Here is a 17,742-nt window from a genome sequence, read left to right as displayed (position 1 = left end):
TGGCATGTATTGAGATATTATATAGTTCTTCTCTGATCTATTAATATGGTCAGTTTTATTACAAATTCCCTAATGTTGGGCCACCTGCATTACTAGAATGAACTTACTTGGATATGATGAATGATTCTTTGAAGGTATTGTTGATTTATATTTGCTAGTATTTTATTTGAGATTTTTGCACCTCACGTTCTATCATATTTAATTACTAATTACTATTTGGATTCCCCACATTCCTCCTTATCTTTTGTTTCTTACTAGGTCATGAGCCAATGAGGTCAGTTAAAATGTACTCAATGTTTCATCCAATTTCTCTTTGCATTTTCTGTATGTATACTGTTATTCTCAACTCTCATATCTTATTCTTGGTTTTGAAGCTATGCTAGAGATTTCAAAAAACTAGATTCTTAACGTGGATACTGCTGTCTTTCCTGTTTAACTTCCTTTTCTCTCATTTAGCATTTTTATTTTGAATTTGACCTTGACTGATAGTAACATTGCAGCCTCAGCTCAGTATTTTCTTGTATACCTTGGTTTATATTTTATTTTTAACTTTTCTGAGTGATTCTGGTAAAGATGCATCTCTTCTATACAGCATACAATAGAACATTGTTTTATGATCTCATAATCTTTTTTTCTGTTATAATATGGGTTTATTCTATTTACATTTCTTGATATAACATGTATTATGCTTACTTCTGTCATCTTATCTTCTGCTGCTATTTTAATGCTTCCTCTGTTTTCTATGTTTTACATGCATTTTTTTTGTTTTCTTTGATATGTATGTGTGTGTGCTCACATGTGTTTGTATTTTTGTCTGATGATTTGAAGTTTTATAGTCTGTTTTTAATTTTTCTAGTGGTTGCCTTTATATTGATTTATTTCTCTGCCAAGAGAAGAAAACCTTCAAATGTAGGGAAAGAGTCATATTCTCAAAGGCTGAGCCTTGGCACCACAGTTCTGTCTTCAAATTCTTGATATCCTTAGAATCACACAAACAAAAACCAAAAAACAAAACAAAATTCTTGATATCCTCAACATGAAAAATAGTGATAGTCTCGCCCTGAAGCCAAAGGTTCAGGGTAACCAAGATACTGAACGTGCCACTGAGATGCTTCTTGAGTGAGTGAGCCACCCGTGGCAAAGAGCTATCGGTACCACAAAGGGACGCTGTATCTCATCTCTTATTTCAAAACCTCATGTGAATATCTTTCCCTCAACAGCCAGCATACTTTGTTCAACAGTGTCTTTTACTTGCTGTCCATTTCTCCACACAGTATTCTGAAAAGGCATAGTCGGAGAGGCATGAATAGAGGGCATTGACTCTTCTTGCTATTTGTTTCTACACATATCGAGATCAGGAGCCAGATTGTTGCCTGACAGCTGGTCTTTGTGAATACAGTGGTGTGTGGTTGGTGTTCAGATGCAAGTTGTGTATGTGTGTGTGTGTGTGTGTTTTCTTTTAAATCTGACAGTCAGTGTACCATCAGATAATGGCACTCTCAAAACAGGATCACTTTAGGAAAGCTTATTTACAATGGTACTACTTACAAACATGTAGGTGTAGGAGCACCCCAAGGGATGGTGCAATAACCTGGACGAGCAGCAGCAGAGCTGTTACCACCAATAGACCTGAAGGGAAAATGTGGGGTGAAGGGAGAGGTCACTAGAAGGGAGGGAACTGAGTGGGCTGGCTGCCTTGGGAGGACCAGTGGCCCCCCACTGGAGGATACATCCAACCCATGGAGACTCACAGGCAGGAAACCAAAGAACTAAATACCTGATCTCATTTGCTTCCCTCTCCTGTCCCTGCTGGATCTCCCCATGGCTGAACCCAACTGGAAACCAGAAGCTCATTCATCTAATCTTGCAAAGGAATTCAGTGATACATAGAACAAAAAGTCAGCAGGTACATTTCCTTCCTGTGTTTTTGGAAAGTATGTGGCAAGCTGACACATCAGTGGTACACCCATTAGGAATGCTTTCAATTACCAATAATAGAGAATGCACTACAGTTTACTTGTGTACTGTAATGGGAAGGCTGGAAGGTGGCAGCCACTGACATTCAATAGTGTCAGTGCTGGTATCTCTAGAATTCTCTCAGCCTTTACCTTGTGCTGGTTGCTTCATAGGTGCAAGATGGCTGCCCAGGTCCAGGCATCATGACCATAGTTAAGTCAGGAATAAGGGGGAAGGGGGGGGTACCAGCATGTATACCCATTTTCTGAAAACAAAACAAAACAAAAAATTTTCATAGATAGAAGTACCCTCAGCAGACTTTTCATCGTATTTAATAGGCCAGAACTGGGTCTCATATAGCAGCAAAGGAGACTGGGAAAGTGGGAAATGGGCTGGTCATGATTGATTTAGACCACTTGTAATTAATTGCCTGAGATTGGAGACCTTGGTGTATGGATCAAAATCAGGAAAGAAGGGACGGAATAAATTTCTGGATCAACAATGAACAAGGTTTGCCACAAGTGGTTTGTATTCAACAACAAAGCCAACTGCCCGCTAGTACTCACTTAGGACAGCCATTGCTCTTTCACACTATGTGCCATTTATTTCATGTGACATCCAAAAGTATTGTTTGGGGACTTCCCTGGTGGTGCAGTGGTTAAGAATCCGCCTGCCAATGCAGGGGACACGGGTTCGATCCCTGATCCAGGAAGATCCCACATGCTGCGGAGCAGCTAAGCCCATGTGCCACAACTACTGATCCTGAGCTCTAGAGCCCGCAGGCCACAACTACTGATCCCACGTGCCACAACCACTGAAGCCCGCACGCCTATAGCCTGTGCTCCACAACAAGAGAAGCCACCACAATGAGAAGCCCACGCACCGCAACGAAGAGTAGCCCCCACTGGCCACAACTAGAGAAAGCCCGTGCGCAGCAATGAAGACCCAACACAGCCAAAAATAAATAAATAAATTTATAAAAAAGAAAAGGAGTCACCATTTTAAAAAAAAGAATGAAAATATTAAAAAGTCAAGTAAATAAAAAGACTCATTTAATTAAAAAAAAAAAGAGTGTTGTTTGATCAAGTAATCTTGCCAGGAGCTTGCTCTGCTTTTCCTAAATAGTTTATGGCTCAATTTACATGTCATAGTTTGAAGTGTGTAGGTTTTCACTGTAAGTTGGACACCTTTAATGATGCCTCTCTGGTTTTGATCTTTTCTCTGTCTTTAGTGACAAAATGTATCTTGAACACACTGGACAGTATTATTTTACCCATATTATGGGAAGACTTGATTGGTTTTCTAACTAGCTTACGGGATCTGATGTGAAGAGGATGCAAAAGTCTCAGTGGGCTTCCTGCCACTCTTTGACAGAGTTTCATAAGAGATGATGCCTCCAGGGCAAACTGATTACCAGCTAACAGAATCCCAGTTTCAGATATTCATTCCCATATCTGTCTTTCTGAGTCACACTTCTTTTTCTCCTTGTGTAAAATTATCTCATTCTACACACTCATTTACTCTGGGATATATGATCATATTTTATATTGCAGTATTTTTTTTGCTATTTTCAATATTATTTTTATACTTTAATGAACCTCTTTTTTTTTTTTTTTGCGGTACACGGGCCTCTCACTGCCGTGGCCTCTCCCGTTGCGGAGCACGGGCTCCAGACGCGCAGGCTCAGCGGCCATGGCTCACGGGCCCAGCCGCTCTGCAGCATGTGGGATCCCCCCAGACCGGGGCACGAACCCGCGTCCGCTGCATCGGCAGGCGGACTCCCAACCACTGTGCCACCAGGAAAGCCCAGTGAACCTCTTTCGAACTACTGATCCATCTTTATGATTTGGGGCCATACTACCATATAATAGTAACAATAAAATGGAAATATAACACATGTAAACAATCACATGTAAATGGTGTGAAAAATCTCTTAGCAAGCTAAATTAGACTCCATGGCATTCTCTTTAGTATGAACTGAGCTGAACTGGCCAACTCACTTCTCGTGGTACAGGTGTGCCTACAAGACCATGATGATGATTACAAAGGTAATGGGATTTCTGTGGAAATAATCACTGATCTCACATTTATGAAATGTGAACAAAATTGCTTGTCTGTGTAGCAGACCCTGCCATGCCCCACTCATATCCCATTACACTCACAATTCTCACGTGTCGATGATGGTTTCTATGGGGCCAACAGGGATGTCATCCAGTGGAAGTGGAGCACGATATCCAAGGCCAGCTCCTGCAAGAGGAAATTCATTTCTATACCATCTATCGAGCTCTGCAGTGAACAGGGCCCTAGGTTCACTGGGAAGCGATGAAGGGCTGAGATCTTAACGAATCAAATGAATCCTTGCTCTCCCACATGGAGCTGATAGGTAAGAAGTGAGATAATTCACTTACTAGAAGCTAGAGTATACTAAGGGCCACAATAATAACAGCTGTGATGGTTTAAAAACATGGCTGCAAATTCTTTCACACTTATCAAAAGAGGGAATCTAATTCCTCTCCCCTTGAATATGGGCCAGCCTTAGTGACCTATCATGAACAAAATGTGCAAGAAGTGATACTGTATGATTTCCAAGGTTAGTTAGTAGGTGATAGAGCTACTGTACGCGCAACTGTTAGGTCAAAGGGTATGTTCATTTAAAATTCTGATCCTAATGCCAGGTTGTTCTCCATTTCTCTCCCACCCCTCCGCCTCCCAAAAGTGGATAAACACTCCTTTTGGATCAGTATACTGGTTTCAACTGGCATTTCTATACTATGGGAGAAGTGAAGCATCTTTTCCCTTGGAACCTCTCTTGGGGTCAGAAGACCCAGCTGGAGACAAGCGTGGGACTCAGGGGAGCCAGGGGGCCCCCGCCAACAATAGCCACGGCTCCACTTGCTCCCCCCTGCTCCCCTGTTTTCGGCGCTTTCCTTCCTCCCCCACAAGCTTCAGATTCCTGGAACCAGGCTCGGTGACCTCACGCCGGTGACTTCACATCCGGGACCTTCTGGGAATTCTCAGCAGCACTTTTTCGTAAGAAAACTAACGGGAGAGGCGGGAGGGGAGGAGGAAGGGGGTGCGTCAGGGGAGGGCCGGAGCTCCCCGCTCAGAGGCAGCTTCCTCCTTCCGGTCGGGGGTGGGTGGAGCTGGCAGCGGCGTGAGGCCGAGCGGCCGCCTGCTAGACCCGAGGCCCCGCCCCCCACGCCCCCACGCTCCCCCACGTCCCCCCACGCCCCCCACGCCCCCCACACCCACCGCGGCCGGGTGCGCGCGCCAACCCGGCACTAGCGGCCGGGCGCCCGTCGCTACAGGTTTGGGACCAGGGGCCAATTACCGGGGGCCCCTAGGCTGAGCCTCTGCCAGAATTTTCTTCCGAAGTTAGATAGTTGTCTAACTTGGCGGCTCTGCCACAGGTGGGGAGCGGGTACCTTCATGAGGGAGAAAAAGTGTGTGTGTGTGTGTCGCTGACTCGCAGGTACCAACAGTAGTGGGGGAGGGGGGACATGTACAAAACCGAAAGTTTACAACGGCGTTTTCCAAGCTACAAAACTGCATAAAGTTGAGAGGTCAGAGAAGGACACCCTCCATGGCTTCTGCTTCCTTGAAAAGGTTGCCTCAGAGCTGTGTCTTCAACACCAAGCTTACAGAAATGAACCGGAGGGGGAAATGAGGGGGGCTGCATTATGACTTTCGTAAGCCTTAGGCACTTGGGCTTTCATGGGCTCCTTCCTCCGTAAAAAAATATTTAAGAATATATTTAATAACTGTGGTGGTTACTGATGTTATATACTAAACCATTTTCTTCTACCCAAAAGTTCTTTTTTTCCTGTTGATTTTAAAAGAAGAATATTTTCATGGGCCCATCAAGTATTGTGGGCCTGAGGCTCCATCCATGCCTGCTGTGCCCAGTGGGTAAGCTGACCTTGGACAAAGCCAGGGTGGTGTGACAAAGCCTGGATAGAACATTAAAGGACCTGGAAGGTCTGATTCTCTTGGGGGAATGGAGTGAGAGAGGCTATAAACACAGGCGGCAGCTGAACAAGAAGGGCCTTGAATGACGGGAGGAGTGTGGATTTTATGGTGGAGGTGGTGAGGAGCCATTGCAGGGCTGGACTGGAGGATTGATAGTTTGGGGGTGGCACTGGAGGTGGGAAGGGCATTGGGATCGCTGTCGCTGTAATGACATCCAAACTCTTCCTAAGCCACAGTGGAGGTGGAAGGGAGGGGGAAGGGTAAGCCACAGATTGATGTGAGGAGGTGGGGCCTGGAGAAGCCTGGGTTGACTTCTCTGGCTCATCCCTCCTGGACAGGAGAAAACAAGAGGAGAAACTGTACCGGCTTCAGGACTTTGGGAAGATCAAATGGAGGGTTCTTCACCAGTCACAAAGCAGGGAGAGTTTGCATACCTTAATAGGTGTGTGGGCGGCTTCAGGGCCACCTCTTGCCCAGATGGCCCAGAAGACAAAACCACAGTCCTCACCTGGGCATTTCCAGAGTTCAGAATGAGAAGAAACAGACTGGGTTTTCAACACCTCTTACAGTAGAACACTGTTCCAGAATCTCATTTGGCTACATGTTGCTCAATCCCCAATAACTGCCCTTTCTCCCCAACCCTGCAGTCCCTGCCAGAAAACAAAAAACAAACAAAAAACTATACGTGATTCCCACCTTCCAACGCAAACACGGCTTCCTCCAGAGCAGACCAGGCCAAAATCAAGGGCTGGGATAGGAACTATACTTACAGGGAGAAGAACTGGGCTCAAATGACTCCTTGAAAGACAAACCTTCATTTATTCACTCTAAAACATGGATTGAGCACCTACTATGTGCTTTTGTACCATTCTAGGCACTGGAGATGCAACAGTAAACAAATGAGAAGTGGTTGGCATGGAGATGATACTCCAGTGGAGAGAGATTTGCCTGTGGAGATGGCACTTTCCAAAGTTGGCCACATATTCTTCTAGAACGTTGCCTCTTCCTCATCAAAAGGTAGTGTCTAATACCCCTTCCATTCAATATACACAGACTTGTGACTTACTTGTAACCAACCTAATGCAGAAGTGATTGTGTGTGACTTCTGAGGCTAGATCATAAAAGGCAATGCAGCTTCTGCCTTGTTAGTTGGGACACACGCCTTTGGAAATGAGATGCAACACAGGAAGTCCAACTACCCTGAGACTCCCATAATGTGAGGAGGCCCAGGCAACACGGGGAGGCCACACATATGTGTTCTGGCTGACATTCCAGCTGAGGTCCCAGCCAGTAGCCAGCATCAACTGCCAGACATTTGAGTGAGTGAGTGAGTTTTCAGATGTTTGCAGACCCTAGCTGTCATATTACCCCCACCCTTTGAGACTTTCCAGCTGAGGCCTCACACATCATGCCCACTGTGTTCTGTCCAAATTCCTGACCCACAGAATTCATGAGCACCATAAAATGGTTTTTTAAACCACTAAATTTGGGGTGGTTTGCCATGCAGGAATAGTGTGCAGAACACTGACAATAAACAAGCAAATATGTGAGCAAGATACTTTTCTACTGTGATAGGTTCTCAGGAAAACAAACAAAAATAGCACAGCATGATAACTTGGAGGAAGGCCGCTATAGATGGGGAGTGGGTGGGTGTCGGGATAGGTGGGGGAGGCAGAGGAGGTATGGATCAGGAAAGTTCTTTCTGGAGAGACATTTGAACTGGAATGTGAGTGAGAAAGAGCCCAGCCACTAAAGATCTTGCATAAGAGACTTCCTAGCATAGGGTACAGCAGGTGCAAAGGCCCTGAGGCAGGAATCAGCTTGGTGTGTTCTGTGAAGATCAGGAAGGCCAGTGTAACTAGGGGGATGTGGGTGAGAAGGAGAATGGGGCAATGAAGTTGGAGAGGAAGGTTGAGAGGCAAGGCATTCTGGTCTTACAGGCCCCTGAGAAGAGTTAGATTTCAGGCTGAGTGAGCTGAAAGCCTGTGGAGGGTATTATAAAGGAGTGACTTGGTCTGGTAAACTCTTGATAAGAGCTTTGGGTGCCAGGTGGATGACAGACTGTAAAGACAGGGCAAAAGGAAGACCACTTGGGAGGCTATGGCAGTGGTCCAGGAAAGGGGGGATGGATGGTGGCCTGGGACAGGGTGATGGCGGTGAAGATGGGGACTGTTGGATAAGCTCGGAACAGAGGCAGTGACAGAGTAATGAGAAGGGAGGAGGCGCCCGGCCGGCAGGACGGTCCTGGATGGGGCCGCGGCAGGGGTGAGGACCGGAACTGGCATCCTTCTGGAATCCGGGAGGGAGGCTCCGAGCAGGGGCCTGCCAGGACGGCGTGTACTGACGTCCGGCGTCTGCCGCGCGGAGCCTGCCCCTGGCTGCGCGCCTGCCGGGTGTTTCCCAGCAACGGCTACCGCCGCCCGAAAAGTTCCGCCGCCCGAAAAGTTCCGAACCCAGCGGCCGAGGTGATGTCATTGTCACCTCGGCGACGGCGGGTGGGAACACGCCCCCTCCAGGCTAGGGGCGGGGTCTGGGCGCCGTATGCTCCGCCCCCAGTCGGCCCGCGTGGAAATGCCGCCCACTCCCCCGGCAGGAGGAGAGGCGGTGCCTGGGGTTCGGCAGCAGGTGTGATGGCAGGTGTGATAGCTTGTGAGGGCACTGGGCGAGGCCTTACTGAGCAGCCGCTGTTCTCCTTGAGTGCTGCCTCTGGTGCGCTCACTACCCATCCACCAACCTCTCCCCACTCTTCCCCCTAGGCCGCCACCTCCAGCTATTAGGACTGGCTTCCTCTGTCATTCAGAGATGCCTTCCCCAACCACGCAAGCTAAAGTAACTGCCAATTCTCCTCTCGTGGGCTGACCTTGTTTTTATTTCCTTCACAGTATCGCTCCCTTCTAAAATTACCTTCTCTGCTTATAATATATTGTCTTCCTTCTCTAAGTTCCATGAGGTCAGGGGTAAATTCTGCCATGTTCATCTCTATTCTCAGCACCCTGGATGGAACCTGGCATGAAGTAGGTGCTCAATAAATGTTAGTTGGATGAATCAGTGAATTCACTCAATCATTTCATTCACCCAGGGATTCATTTATTTGACATTTGTGCAGTGCCTTCTAGGCACTTGTGATAAGCAGTAAGGATACTGAGATGAACGAGACAGGGAGTCCACCTGGAGGTGAGAACAAGAGATAGATTAAAACTAATAATTACAGTAGGAGAAGTGAACAGCCTTGAGTTTCCAGACACTGGGCATAGTTCCAAGCACTTTACATATATTAATTCACTTAATCTGCACAATAGTAGGTACTTATAATCGTGCCCACTTTACAAATGGGAACACTGAGAACAGTCATGCCATAAGTTACTGGGCCCTGTAATCAAGTGAGATCCCACAGAGGACGGGGGAGGGTGACCCGTGGCGAGGGGGTAATAATGAGATGTGTAGCCGGCCCAGGTAGGCCGATTTGCTATCTTAATTGCTTATACACACCAGTCTTCCAGGGGACAGGCTGCTTCCAGCTCAGAGCTCTGCTGCCCCAGGGGAACCCCTGTCAGTGGAGCAGGCAATGATGGGGCTGGGAGGGGTGTGGAGGGCTGATCCCTGGGCTGGTGGTATGATGGGAGCCTACCTGTTCAACAAAAGCAAAGTATGGACAAGTTTCCACCTAACCTTATCGGGGGCAGGATGTGTGTGTGGGTCGGGGGAGGCAGGGGTGGACAATCGTAGTTGTCCACCTATACGGAAGGGTGTTTAGGCAATCCAGGAACTACACTCACTCCCACCTCTGGGTGTTTGCATGTGCTCGTCCCCCTGCCTAGCTGGCACTTCCCCCTGATTGTCCCATAACTGGCTTTTTGTTACTCAGATCTCAGCTGAAAAATTTTTTCTCCTTGGAGGGGTGTGCCTTGGCCACACTCTCTAAGGCAATCACCTACCACTGTCACATCATCATGTTTTAAGATTCCTACCCCAGAGTGGGAGAATGGCTTAGTCAGCCGCATAACCCTTATTCCTGAACTGATTTTTCCTGTTTATTCATAGTCTCTCTGCCTCCTCATTCTAGAAAGTCAGTTCCCTGAGTGTATGACCCCATTAGACCTCACCTCTGTGTCCCAGCTGCCTAGAACAGGCCTGGCATGCAGCAGGTGCTCAGTGCTTTTTGAAAGTGTGGAAAAGGGCCCTTCACCAGATCATTCTGACTTTCCAGGCCAGGATCTGTGCCCTCCCCTTCCCAGGAACCTCTACTCTAAACATGGCACCTGGCCTGACCAGGAGGAAGGTGGCCCAGCAGTCTTGGCCACTGGAGTTCTCCTGGCTGTGGCCCTCCCTCCTTCCCGGGCCTGACTGGGCCATTCTTCCACTCTGGGGCAGGATTCTGTTCAGATTCCACTCCAGGGTGGTGTCCAAGGTAGGGGGCAGCAGTGTATGTATGGGTTGGGGCATGGGGAGCAAGGAGAATGGGGGATGGGCAGGCCTTTCTGGTTCCCAACCAAGATGGTAGAAGAAGGGGTGGCTTTTCAGAGCTTTCTAACACTGCTGTTGCCAGGAACACAGGGCACCCGGAGGTGTGGCTGTTTTTCCCCTACAGTGAGAACCCAGACTCTGGGACAGATGCACAGTTAGACACAGAGAGGAGGGAATAAAACTTGTGTTTATTCAGACTGTATCCTTCCCATTTGGGGTACAGAGTCAGGGGCATTGGGGGTGGAGAGAACCTTTGCCTTCTAGGGACATTGGTGATCGCCGACCTTTTCTGTATGACCTTTGTGCTGCCAGGATGATTCGCTGAATGAGAGAGATGGTAATGAAGGGGCCCTTTTGGGGCCCTAGTCAATCTGAAACAGAGACCAGTGCAGCTGGCCCTGTCCTCTCCAGGAGTTAAAGAGCAGAAGACTAAGAATATTTGACTTGTATTAAAAGAAATGAAGGCTGAAGGTCACTCACGGGGTTCTGTCTCAGGCAGTGGCGTGCATACTCACTCATGTTGGCACGCAGGCCAGGCCTGTGAGAGGAGCGTGTGTGCCTGTACAGATTACATCCTCCGCGAGCAGCTGTGAGCCCCCATCCAGCTCCTGGGCTTGGGCTACTCAGAGGGGCTTCTTTCCACTTTTCTTTCCCCCCTTTGGCAAGAACTGATGAAAAGGAAACTTTCCACAAGTCTCAGAACATGCCCTTTCTTTTTGGTCCTTGCCTCATCTGTGCAGGAGGTAGGCACCCACCTCCGTCCCAGGGCCCTGGGGATGGGTGGGAGACTGTGGTGGGAGGTGGAGGGGCTCACTGGGCAGCTGGCTGGGAGTGGCTGCAGGGCACACACACCTTCCCAGCTTCTGCCAGGCCTGTGCTGAGCCCGGCTGGACTGTGCAGGAACTGCCTCATCAAGGGGGAGGCGTGGAGCCCGAGGTGGGGGCCTGGGCCCCTGGGCGGCTCTGTGGGCTCGGTGACCGTGGTGGGGGAGGTGAGCACTGAGGTCCTGCACTGGTCCACCCTCTCATATTGCTCGGTCACTGTTCTTGTGGCTCCATAGTGCTGGGAGCCACCGGGCCCAGTCTGCAGCTCCAGAACACTTTTCTGCTGCCTGGTGGGCAGGGGGCTGGCTGAGGCAGGGGCATGCTGGGGCTGTCCGGAGCACTGGGTGGCTTCTTTCTTCCCAGCCTTGTTCCAGACATCTTTCTGGTGGGGCTGAGCCTGGCCCGTGGCCGACTCGATGGAGATAAAGTTTGGGGAGGAGGGTGAATCTCTGCTGGGAGGTAACACTCGAGGGAGGCTTGACTCTTCTCTCATGGTCTCCAGCCTCCGAGTAGAAGGGGTGGTTGGGGCTGCTTGATTTCTGGCCTCAGTGTGATTTCTGACCTTGGCCTGACCCTGGACCTCAGTGTGGCATGTAACCTCAGTTTGACTCCTGACCTCCTGGCCTGGGCAGTTGGGCCTGACTCTACTGCTGTCTGTGACACTGACCTTGTGGGCCCTGTGGTCCTTTAGAGGTCCCTGGGAATGGCCTCTGGTGTTAGTCCCAGGCTGGAGGCTAGACATGGAGCTGAGGGCCTTGTGCACGGCCTCCTCAATGTCCAGCAGCCTGGCCAGGGTCTGTTCCTTCAGCCGGGCCACCTCCGTGCTGACCCTTGTCAGCTCCCCAAAGGCCTGCTCCACTGAGGCCTCGGGCTTGTTGGGGACAGCAGGAGCTGGAGGGGCCCCTCTCAGCTGGGGCACAGCCTCAAAGAGCCTCCTCAATGCCCGCACGTCCACAGTGCTTTTGGCCTCCTTCTCCAGTGCTTGCACCTGGCTCAGGAGGCCCTGGAGCTCTTGCTGGCTTCCCTGCAGAATCTTGGAGCTCTCAGGGACCCCTTGCTGGGAACCATCCGTGCACTTCTTTCCTGAGGGGCTGGGGCATTGCTGTGGTGAGGTGGGGTCACTGCTGAGAGCTGAGAGCTTGAGGGGCTCAGGGCTCTGGTCGTTGCTGCCCGCAGCCTGACTTTTGGTGGGCCTGGGGGCCACGGTGCTGGAGTCATGCTGGGGGCTGTGCTGGCTCTGTCCAGCGGAGCATCCAGCCGGCGATACTCGGCCCTGGCCTGCAGTGGTGGGGACCTTGGTTGGCCGAAGGTCATGGTCAGCTGTACCAGTCTCACCTTGTCTGTATTTTCCTTGCCCCACCTCCTTAGAGGAGCTGGGAGAGAGGGCTGAGGGCTTGGGCAGCCAGTGAGGCGGGGGGATCTGGCTTAGATGTGCAGGTTTGGGGGGCAGCTGGGGCTTCTTCCTTGGGTGCGTGGTGGGCTCCAGTTTCGGGGTTTTTGTCTGTGAATCCCCAAGGCTTCTCTGGCCAGCAGGGCTGCTGTGGGACTGGAGAAGGGGGTCCTGTGTGGGCTCAGAGGCCTGCTGGATGGAATTCTCATCATGGCCGGCTTGGGCTGGGAAGTCAGGTCCCGTCACAGCAGCTGGGAGAGGAGGAGGAGGCGGAACAGAGGCATTATGGGAGTGCAGGCTGGCACCTGCAGCCTGAGGCCCAGAGGCCAGAGTGTGGGGGGCTAAAGGGGCAGCCTTCAGGGTGGTCTCTGCAGCTTGGAGGACCCCTGGGCCGAGTCCTGCCATCACCTTCTCTGGAGGTCCCCAGGCCTTCTGTGTGTGGCTCCCAGGCTCCTCTTGCCCAGGCCCGAGACTCTGACCTGGGCCTTCCAGGAGTGGGCTGGGAGCCTGAGACAGGAGCGCAGTCTCCCTGCCCCTTGGCAAGTCTCCTCTCTCAGAAAGCCAGACACCCCCCGGTAGGTCAAAGGTCCTGATGGGGTGAGCAGTGTAAATGCCATCCTGAATAGTCACCCACCCCCTAGGCAGCCCTCCAGGCAGTGCTTTCTGTTCCCCACTGACCTTTCTGGGGGCTGCTGGGATCCTGGGGTCACCTCCAGCCAGAGGCCTGGTGTTGCTCTGGGCAGTCCCAGTGGCTGTGGCCGGTACTTGCAGAAGACTATCCTGGGAGGGCATAGAGGCGGCTCCAGGGGTGGGGCCCTGCTTGTGCTTGCTCAGAACTTGCTGGTCCAGGCTTTGGGCTTTGGCTGTTGCCATTCGCAGACTCTGCATGGCAGCCTGGAGGTTTGGGGACCTGGGCCCCAGGGGCATAGTCGTGGCTCCATCTGACTTTCCCAAAGCTTCCATCCCTTTCTGCCCAGTGCATCTACTTTCCTGCTTTTCTTCCCCAGCCAGAGGGACTGCCTTTCCAATGGCCTGTGGGGGGCAGGGGGTGGCCCTCGGCCCTCTCAGATGCCCCATCCCCATGCTGGGGTCCAGTGGGGGAACATGGATGATGCTCTCAGTCAGGGGCAGCCTCTGGGCCCCCTCGCTGGCTGGCACTGGACTTGAGTCAGCCGGTGGCTCCCATCGCAGACTGTGCAGGCCACTCAGGTCTCCTTTGTCTATGCAGCTGGCCAGCAGCTGCACACTGCTCCTCTCAGGGGCCCTGCTGGTTAGCCGGGGCTGCAGAGAGTAGGCGGTCAGTGCCACTAGGCCCTGCTCTGTCTCCTGCATCACTAGCCCAGTCCTCGCCACCGAGGTCCCAAGGCCACAAGCCAGCAACTGCTGGAACTCAGGGTCCATGTCTTCGACCTTCCAGCTGCTGCCTGGTGCTGGCAGCTTCAATGGCTTGAGGCGAAGCTGGCCCACTGGGTCCTCCTGCACCAGCAGCCCCTGCTGGTCCACGTCTGGCCGGCGCAGCACTTGGCGGACGATCCTGGGAAGCTCGCCAGACACCAGCTCCTCCTTCCGAACGTGGGGGCTGCCCTGACCTGGGCCTGGGAGCACGTACGTGGCAAGGCAGAGCTCCCCTGGCCCTCGGGCCTCCATGATGATGCCTCCGTGGTGCAGGATGCCAGGCGTGGCGTGCAGAGCCCGCAGGGTCCCCTCAGTTGCAGTCTGTTGCCTCTCCCACACCCTGTTGCCTGAGGGGCCCATGGGCTGCTCTTCCTGGAGGTTGCCCCCGTGGATGCTGTCAGCTGCCAGGGAGCCCATGGGGCAATTCTCAAAGAGCCAAGTGAACTTGTGCACAGAGCCTGCTGGGATGGGCTCAGGGATTACCCTGGATCCCTGGTTTTCCCTCTTGCCTGCCTCCAGGGCCTGGAAAACCTCCTTCTGACGAGACACCTGCCCTGAGGGGATGTCCACTCTGCTGCAGTATCGCACAGGCCCCCTTCTGCAGGGATGGCCTGAGGCCTGCAGAGGCTCAGTCTCAAAGACGTGTCTGTCTGTCTGTCTTTCCCCAGCCTGGACCTGGCTGACCTCAAGGTGCTGCTCCCTGGAGCTTTCTGGTCTGTCTGGGGGTTGGGGCGTGAACATCCAGGTGCAGGACCGTGCCTTGGCCTTGGGTGTGGGATCTGTGACCTCTGACCCCTGCTTCTCACCCAACTCACTCATTGGACATGTCTCGAACAACCAGCGGATGGTCTGCACATCGCCCTTGGGGGATGCTTCAAGCTGAGGGCCTCCCTGAGGCTTTCCTTCTTCTTCCCGTCGTTCCTGCTGCTCCCGTTGGTGGATTACCTCCAGGGGCTGGGTCTCAAAGAGCCACCGGGCAGTGCCCACGTCTCCAGCCACCACTTCCTGCCGGGTGATGCCCCGCACCACGTCGACGGTACTGGGGTTTTGGCCTAGTTGGTCTAGGGGCTGTGTCTCAAACATCCACCTGTAACCCTGTACATCACCTCCGACTACATGCTCTCTGCTGACAGAGGTCAGGGCATGGAGGTGGCCTTTGCCATCCTGCATGGCATATACCGGGGACCCTATGTCCTGGGACTGCCCAGCAGAATCAGTTCCTTCTGCTCTGCTTATGCTCCCATGGGCCGAAGCTTCACCCTGCCTGATGCTGTCCAGGGGTAGGGTCTCAAAAAGGTTCTTAAAGGTCTTCACGTCTCCCTTCACCCCATCCCTCTGGGGGGCACTCTGAGAGAGGCACAGTGCTGAGGAACCATCACTGGATAGACGCTCGTACATGAACCTCTCACCCTCCTGGGGTCCCACCCGCTGCAGGTGACCCACTTGGACCTTGTCTCTAAGTGTATCCAGGGGCTGCATCTCAAATAGCCACAGGGTGGAGCGGACATCACCGGGGATCACTTCCTCTTTGGGTGGCGCCTCAGGTCCAGCCTCCTCTTCCCCCTTTAGAGTGTCTAGTGCTCGGGTCTCAAACAAATGCCGCTGCTGCTGAACGTCTGGACCAGGAGGGATAAGATCTGGGGATGGCTGGAAGTCCTTCTCGTCCACCAAGATCTCCCGGATGGCATCCAGTGGCTGTGTCTCAAAGATCCAGCGAGTTGCACTGACGTCGGGCCTGGCCGCCTCCTCCAGAGAGATCCCCCGGATCACCCGCACCTGGCTGGGGTCCCGGTTGATGGCGTCCAGAGGCTGTGTTTCAAAGAGCCAACGGGCAGACCTCACCGCGTTGCTTTGGATCTCCTCCCGGCAGGCGGCCTTGACCTCGTGGATGGCTCCCTCTGCGTCCTGGATGGCACACAGCGGCTCTGTTTGGAACAGCTTTACCGTCTTCTTTACATCGCCCTTCAGCTCCTGGATCTCTGAGCGCAGCTCCAAGGGGCTCTGCTCCTGGATGGAGGGGCGGGAGCCCAGGCGGTCCAGTGGCCGCGTCTCGAAGAGCATCCTGGTACCCTGGACATCTCCACTGGCTGCAGGCTCCCTCACTGTAGCTGCCGGTGCCTCAGCATGGCCCGTCAGCTCATCCAGTGGCTTTGTCTCAAACAGCCAGCGGGCTGCATGGACGTCCCCTCCAGATGGCCGAGGTCCGGCTGGCTCCTGGTCTGTGCTGTTGGCAAAGGAGCCTTCCTCAAACTTGCGGGAGGTGGCCTGGACATTGCCGCTGGGCACGGGCTCCTTGGCAGGTGGCCTCTCATGGTCCCCAATGGCGTCCAGCCGCCAGTTCTCAAAGATCCAGCGCATGCACTGGACATCACCCTCTGTGGGCTCTTCGGAACCCAGGATCTCAGCCAAGTCTTCAGCCACAGCCTCAGCCAGATTCTTGCGGAGCTCGGGGTGGATGTGCTTGTAGAGGCGGCGGAGCTCGCTGGCTTGCCGCTGCTGGTGGAACTTGGAGAAGGACTCCTTGGGTGGCGGCAGTGGCAGATCGTCCAGAGCAGGTGGTGGAGGGAGGGGCAGGTCCTCTGTAGCTGCCACTGGGATGCTTGGGGTGGGGGCCACCTGCGTCTGAGCGTCGGCCATCCTTCTGAGGAGAGGGGACAGAGATGAGGATGGGGTGGGGGGCTTTAGGTGGGATGGGGCTGGTTTCTGGGAGAAGTGGCAGGGAGCAGGGCCCAGGGGCAGAGTAGCCCTGCTGTGGCATGTGCTTAGAGACCCCCTCCCTTTCCAGACCTTGCCTGGGTCTCACCCTGCCACCTGCGTGGTTGATATATGACAAGTCTTGAGTTTAATGCACATGGAGCCATCCATCAGGGTGCTTCCCCAGAATCACCTGGGTTGCTAGGGAGCAAACAGGGCACTGTGGGCTTTGAAGCTGTCCTTCAGCCAAGGGATGCCCAAACCTCCACTGGGAAAATTGGACGTGCCCGTCCTTGCCTGCCTTTGCCAAAATCAGTTTTTCCCTGGCAGACTCTCAGGTGAGTGGCCTGGGGGAATTCTGATTTAAGGGGTCCCAGTCAGGGGGAGGCAGTTACCTAAACTGGTAACTATTTTCCATGGAGAGAAATAGTCATCAGTTATGTTTCCTTTCGTAACACCAGAGGGCGCACTTGTCACTTTCATGGGGGAGGGGGGCAAGGGGGGTGGCCTGCCCAGCTCCACTCACCCTTCCCAGGCCAGGGAGGCAAAGCGGGGGCCAGCAGCCCGAGCTACAGCGGAAGCAGCGAGGTTGAGTGAGGGTTCACCAGGTATCTCATGGTTAGGCAGAGCCTGATTCTGAATCCTAGTTAGGGGTTTTCTGTGCCAAGACTCAGAAGATCTGAGCTAGAGCGACCTCAAGGATCTTCTGGCCCAACCACTGTTACTTAAAGAAGAGGCCTAGAGTCAGCTCTTGGCGAATGAGGGGCAGGCAGTGCTGGCTTGGAGTTCCTAGACCCCATAGGTAGGGAGTGTGAAGCTTTCTTAGTGGCGTGGTGTCCCTCTGTTCCCCGGAAGGCACCCCAGGAGAGTGTGAGGGTGACACCCACAGGGAGGGGAGGCAGTGCGACCAAGGGCCTTCTTGCAGAGATAGCCCCGCCCCTCACTCGTGGATCCTCATCCCCAGTTGTGTGCAACCCGAATCTCCTGTGCTTCTCTTCTTTCTCCCTCTTCATGCCCATCAGCTTCCACAAAGGCCCCTCCCATCCCTGC

At 52.8% G+C, this 17,742-nt stretch overlaps 1 protein-coding gene and 1 long non-coding RNA gene across 3 annotated transcripts in view; one reads left to right on the top strand and one right to left on the bottom strand.

Moving 5' to 3' along the window:
- The first annotated feature begins 5,245 nt into the window (after positions 1–5,245).
- Positions 5,246–17,742, top strand: part of LOC132431641 (uncharacterized) — an 88,230-nt gene continuing 75,733 nt past the window's right edge. Inside the window, exons 1-2 of the long non-coding RNA XR_009520778.1 lie at positions 5,246–5,366; positions 6,800–6,942. This is a non-coding gene — a long non-coding RNA (uncharacterized lncRNA). The remainder of the gene's footprint in view (positions 5,367–6,799; positions 6,943–17,742) is intronic.
- XIRP1 (xin actin binding repeat containing 1) lies at positions 10,558–16,635 on the bottom strand. Of its 2 annotated transcripts, XM_060021398.1 has the most exons (2): positions 13,145–16,635; positions 10,558–13,102 (listed from the first exon to the last, which is right to left on the bottom strand). In XM_060021398.1, exons 1-2 carry the CDS (start codon positions 16,633–16,635, stop codon positions 11,200–11,202), a joined length of 5,394 nt encoding a protein of 1,797 aa, XP_059877381.1. In that variant the 3' UTR covers positions 10,558–11,199. The 2 variants fall into 2 exon arrangements, with proteins under 2 accessions (XP_059877381.1, XP_059877380.1); XM_060021397.1 differs by having other exon boundaries at positions 10,558–16,635.

This window comes from Delphinus delphis, chromosome 10, assembly GCF_949987515.2.
Source record: "Delphinus delphis chromosome 10, mDelDel1.2, whole genome shotgun sequence".
NCBI lineage: Eukaryota > Metazoa > Chordata > Mammalia > Artiodactyla > Delphinidae > Delphinus > Delphinus delphis.
The sequence above is the reverse complement of the archived record's forward strand: the minus strand, read 5'-3'. Positions and strand labels throughout refer to the sequence as shown.

What these genes read in the sequence shown, in the direction of transcription:
- XIRP1 (XM_060021397.1), bottom strand. Translation starts at nt 16,635, where the DNA reads ATGGCCGACGCTCAGACGCAGGTGGCCCCCACCCCAAGCATCCCAGTG.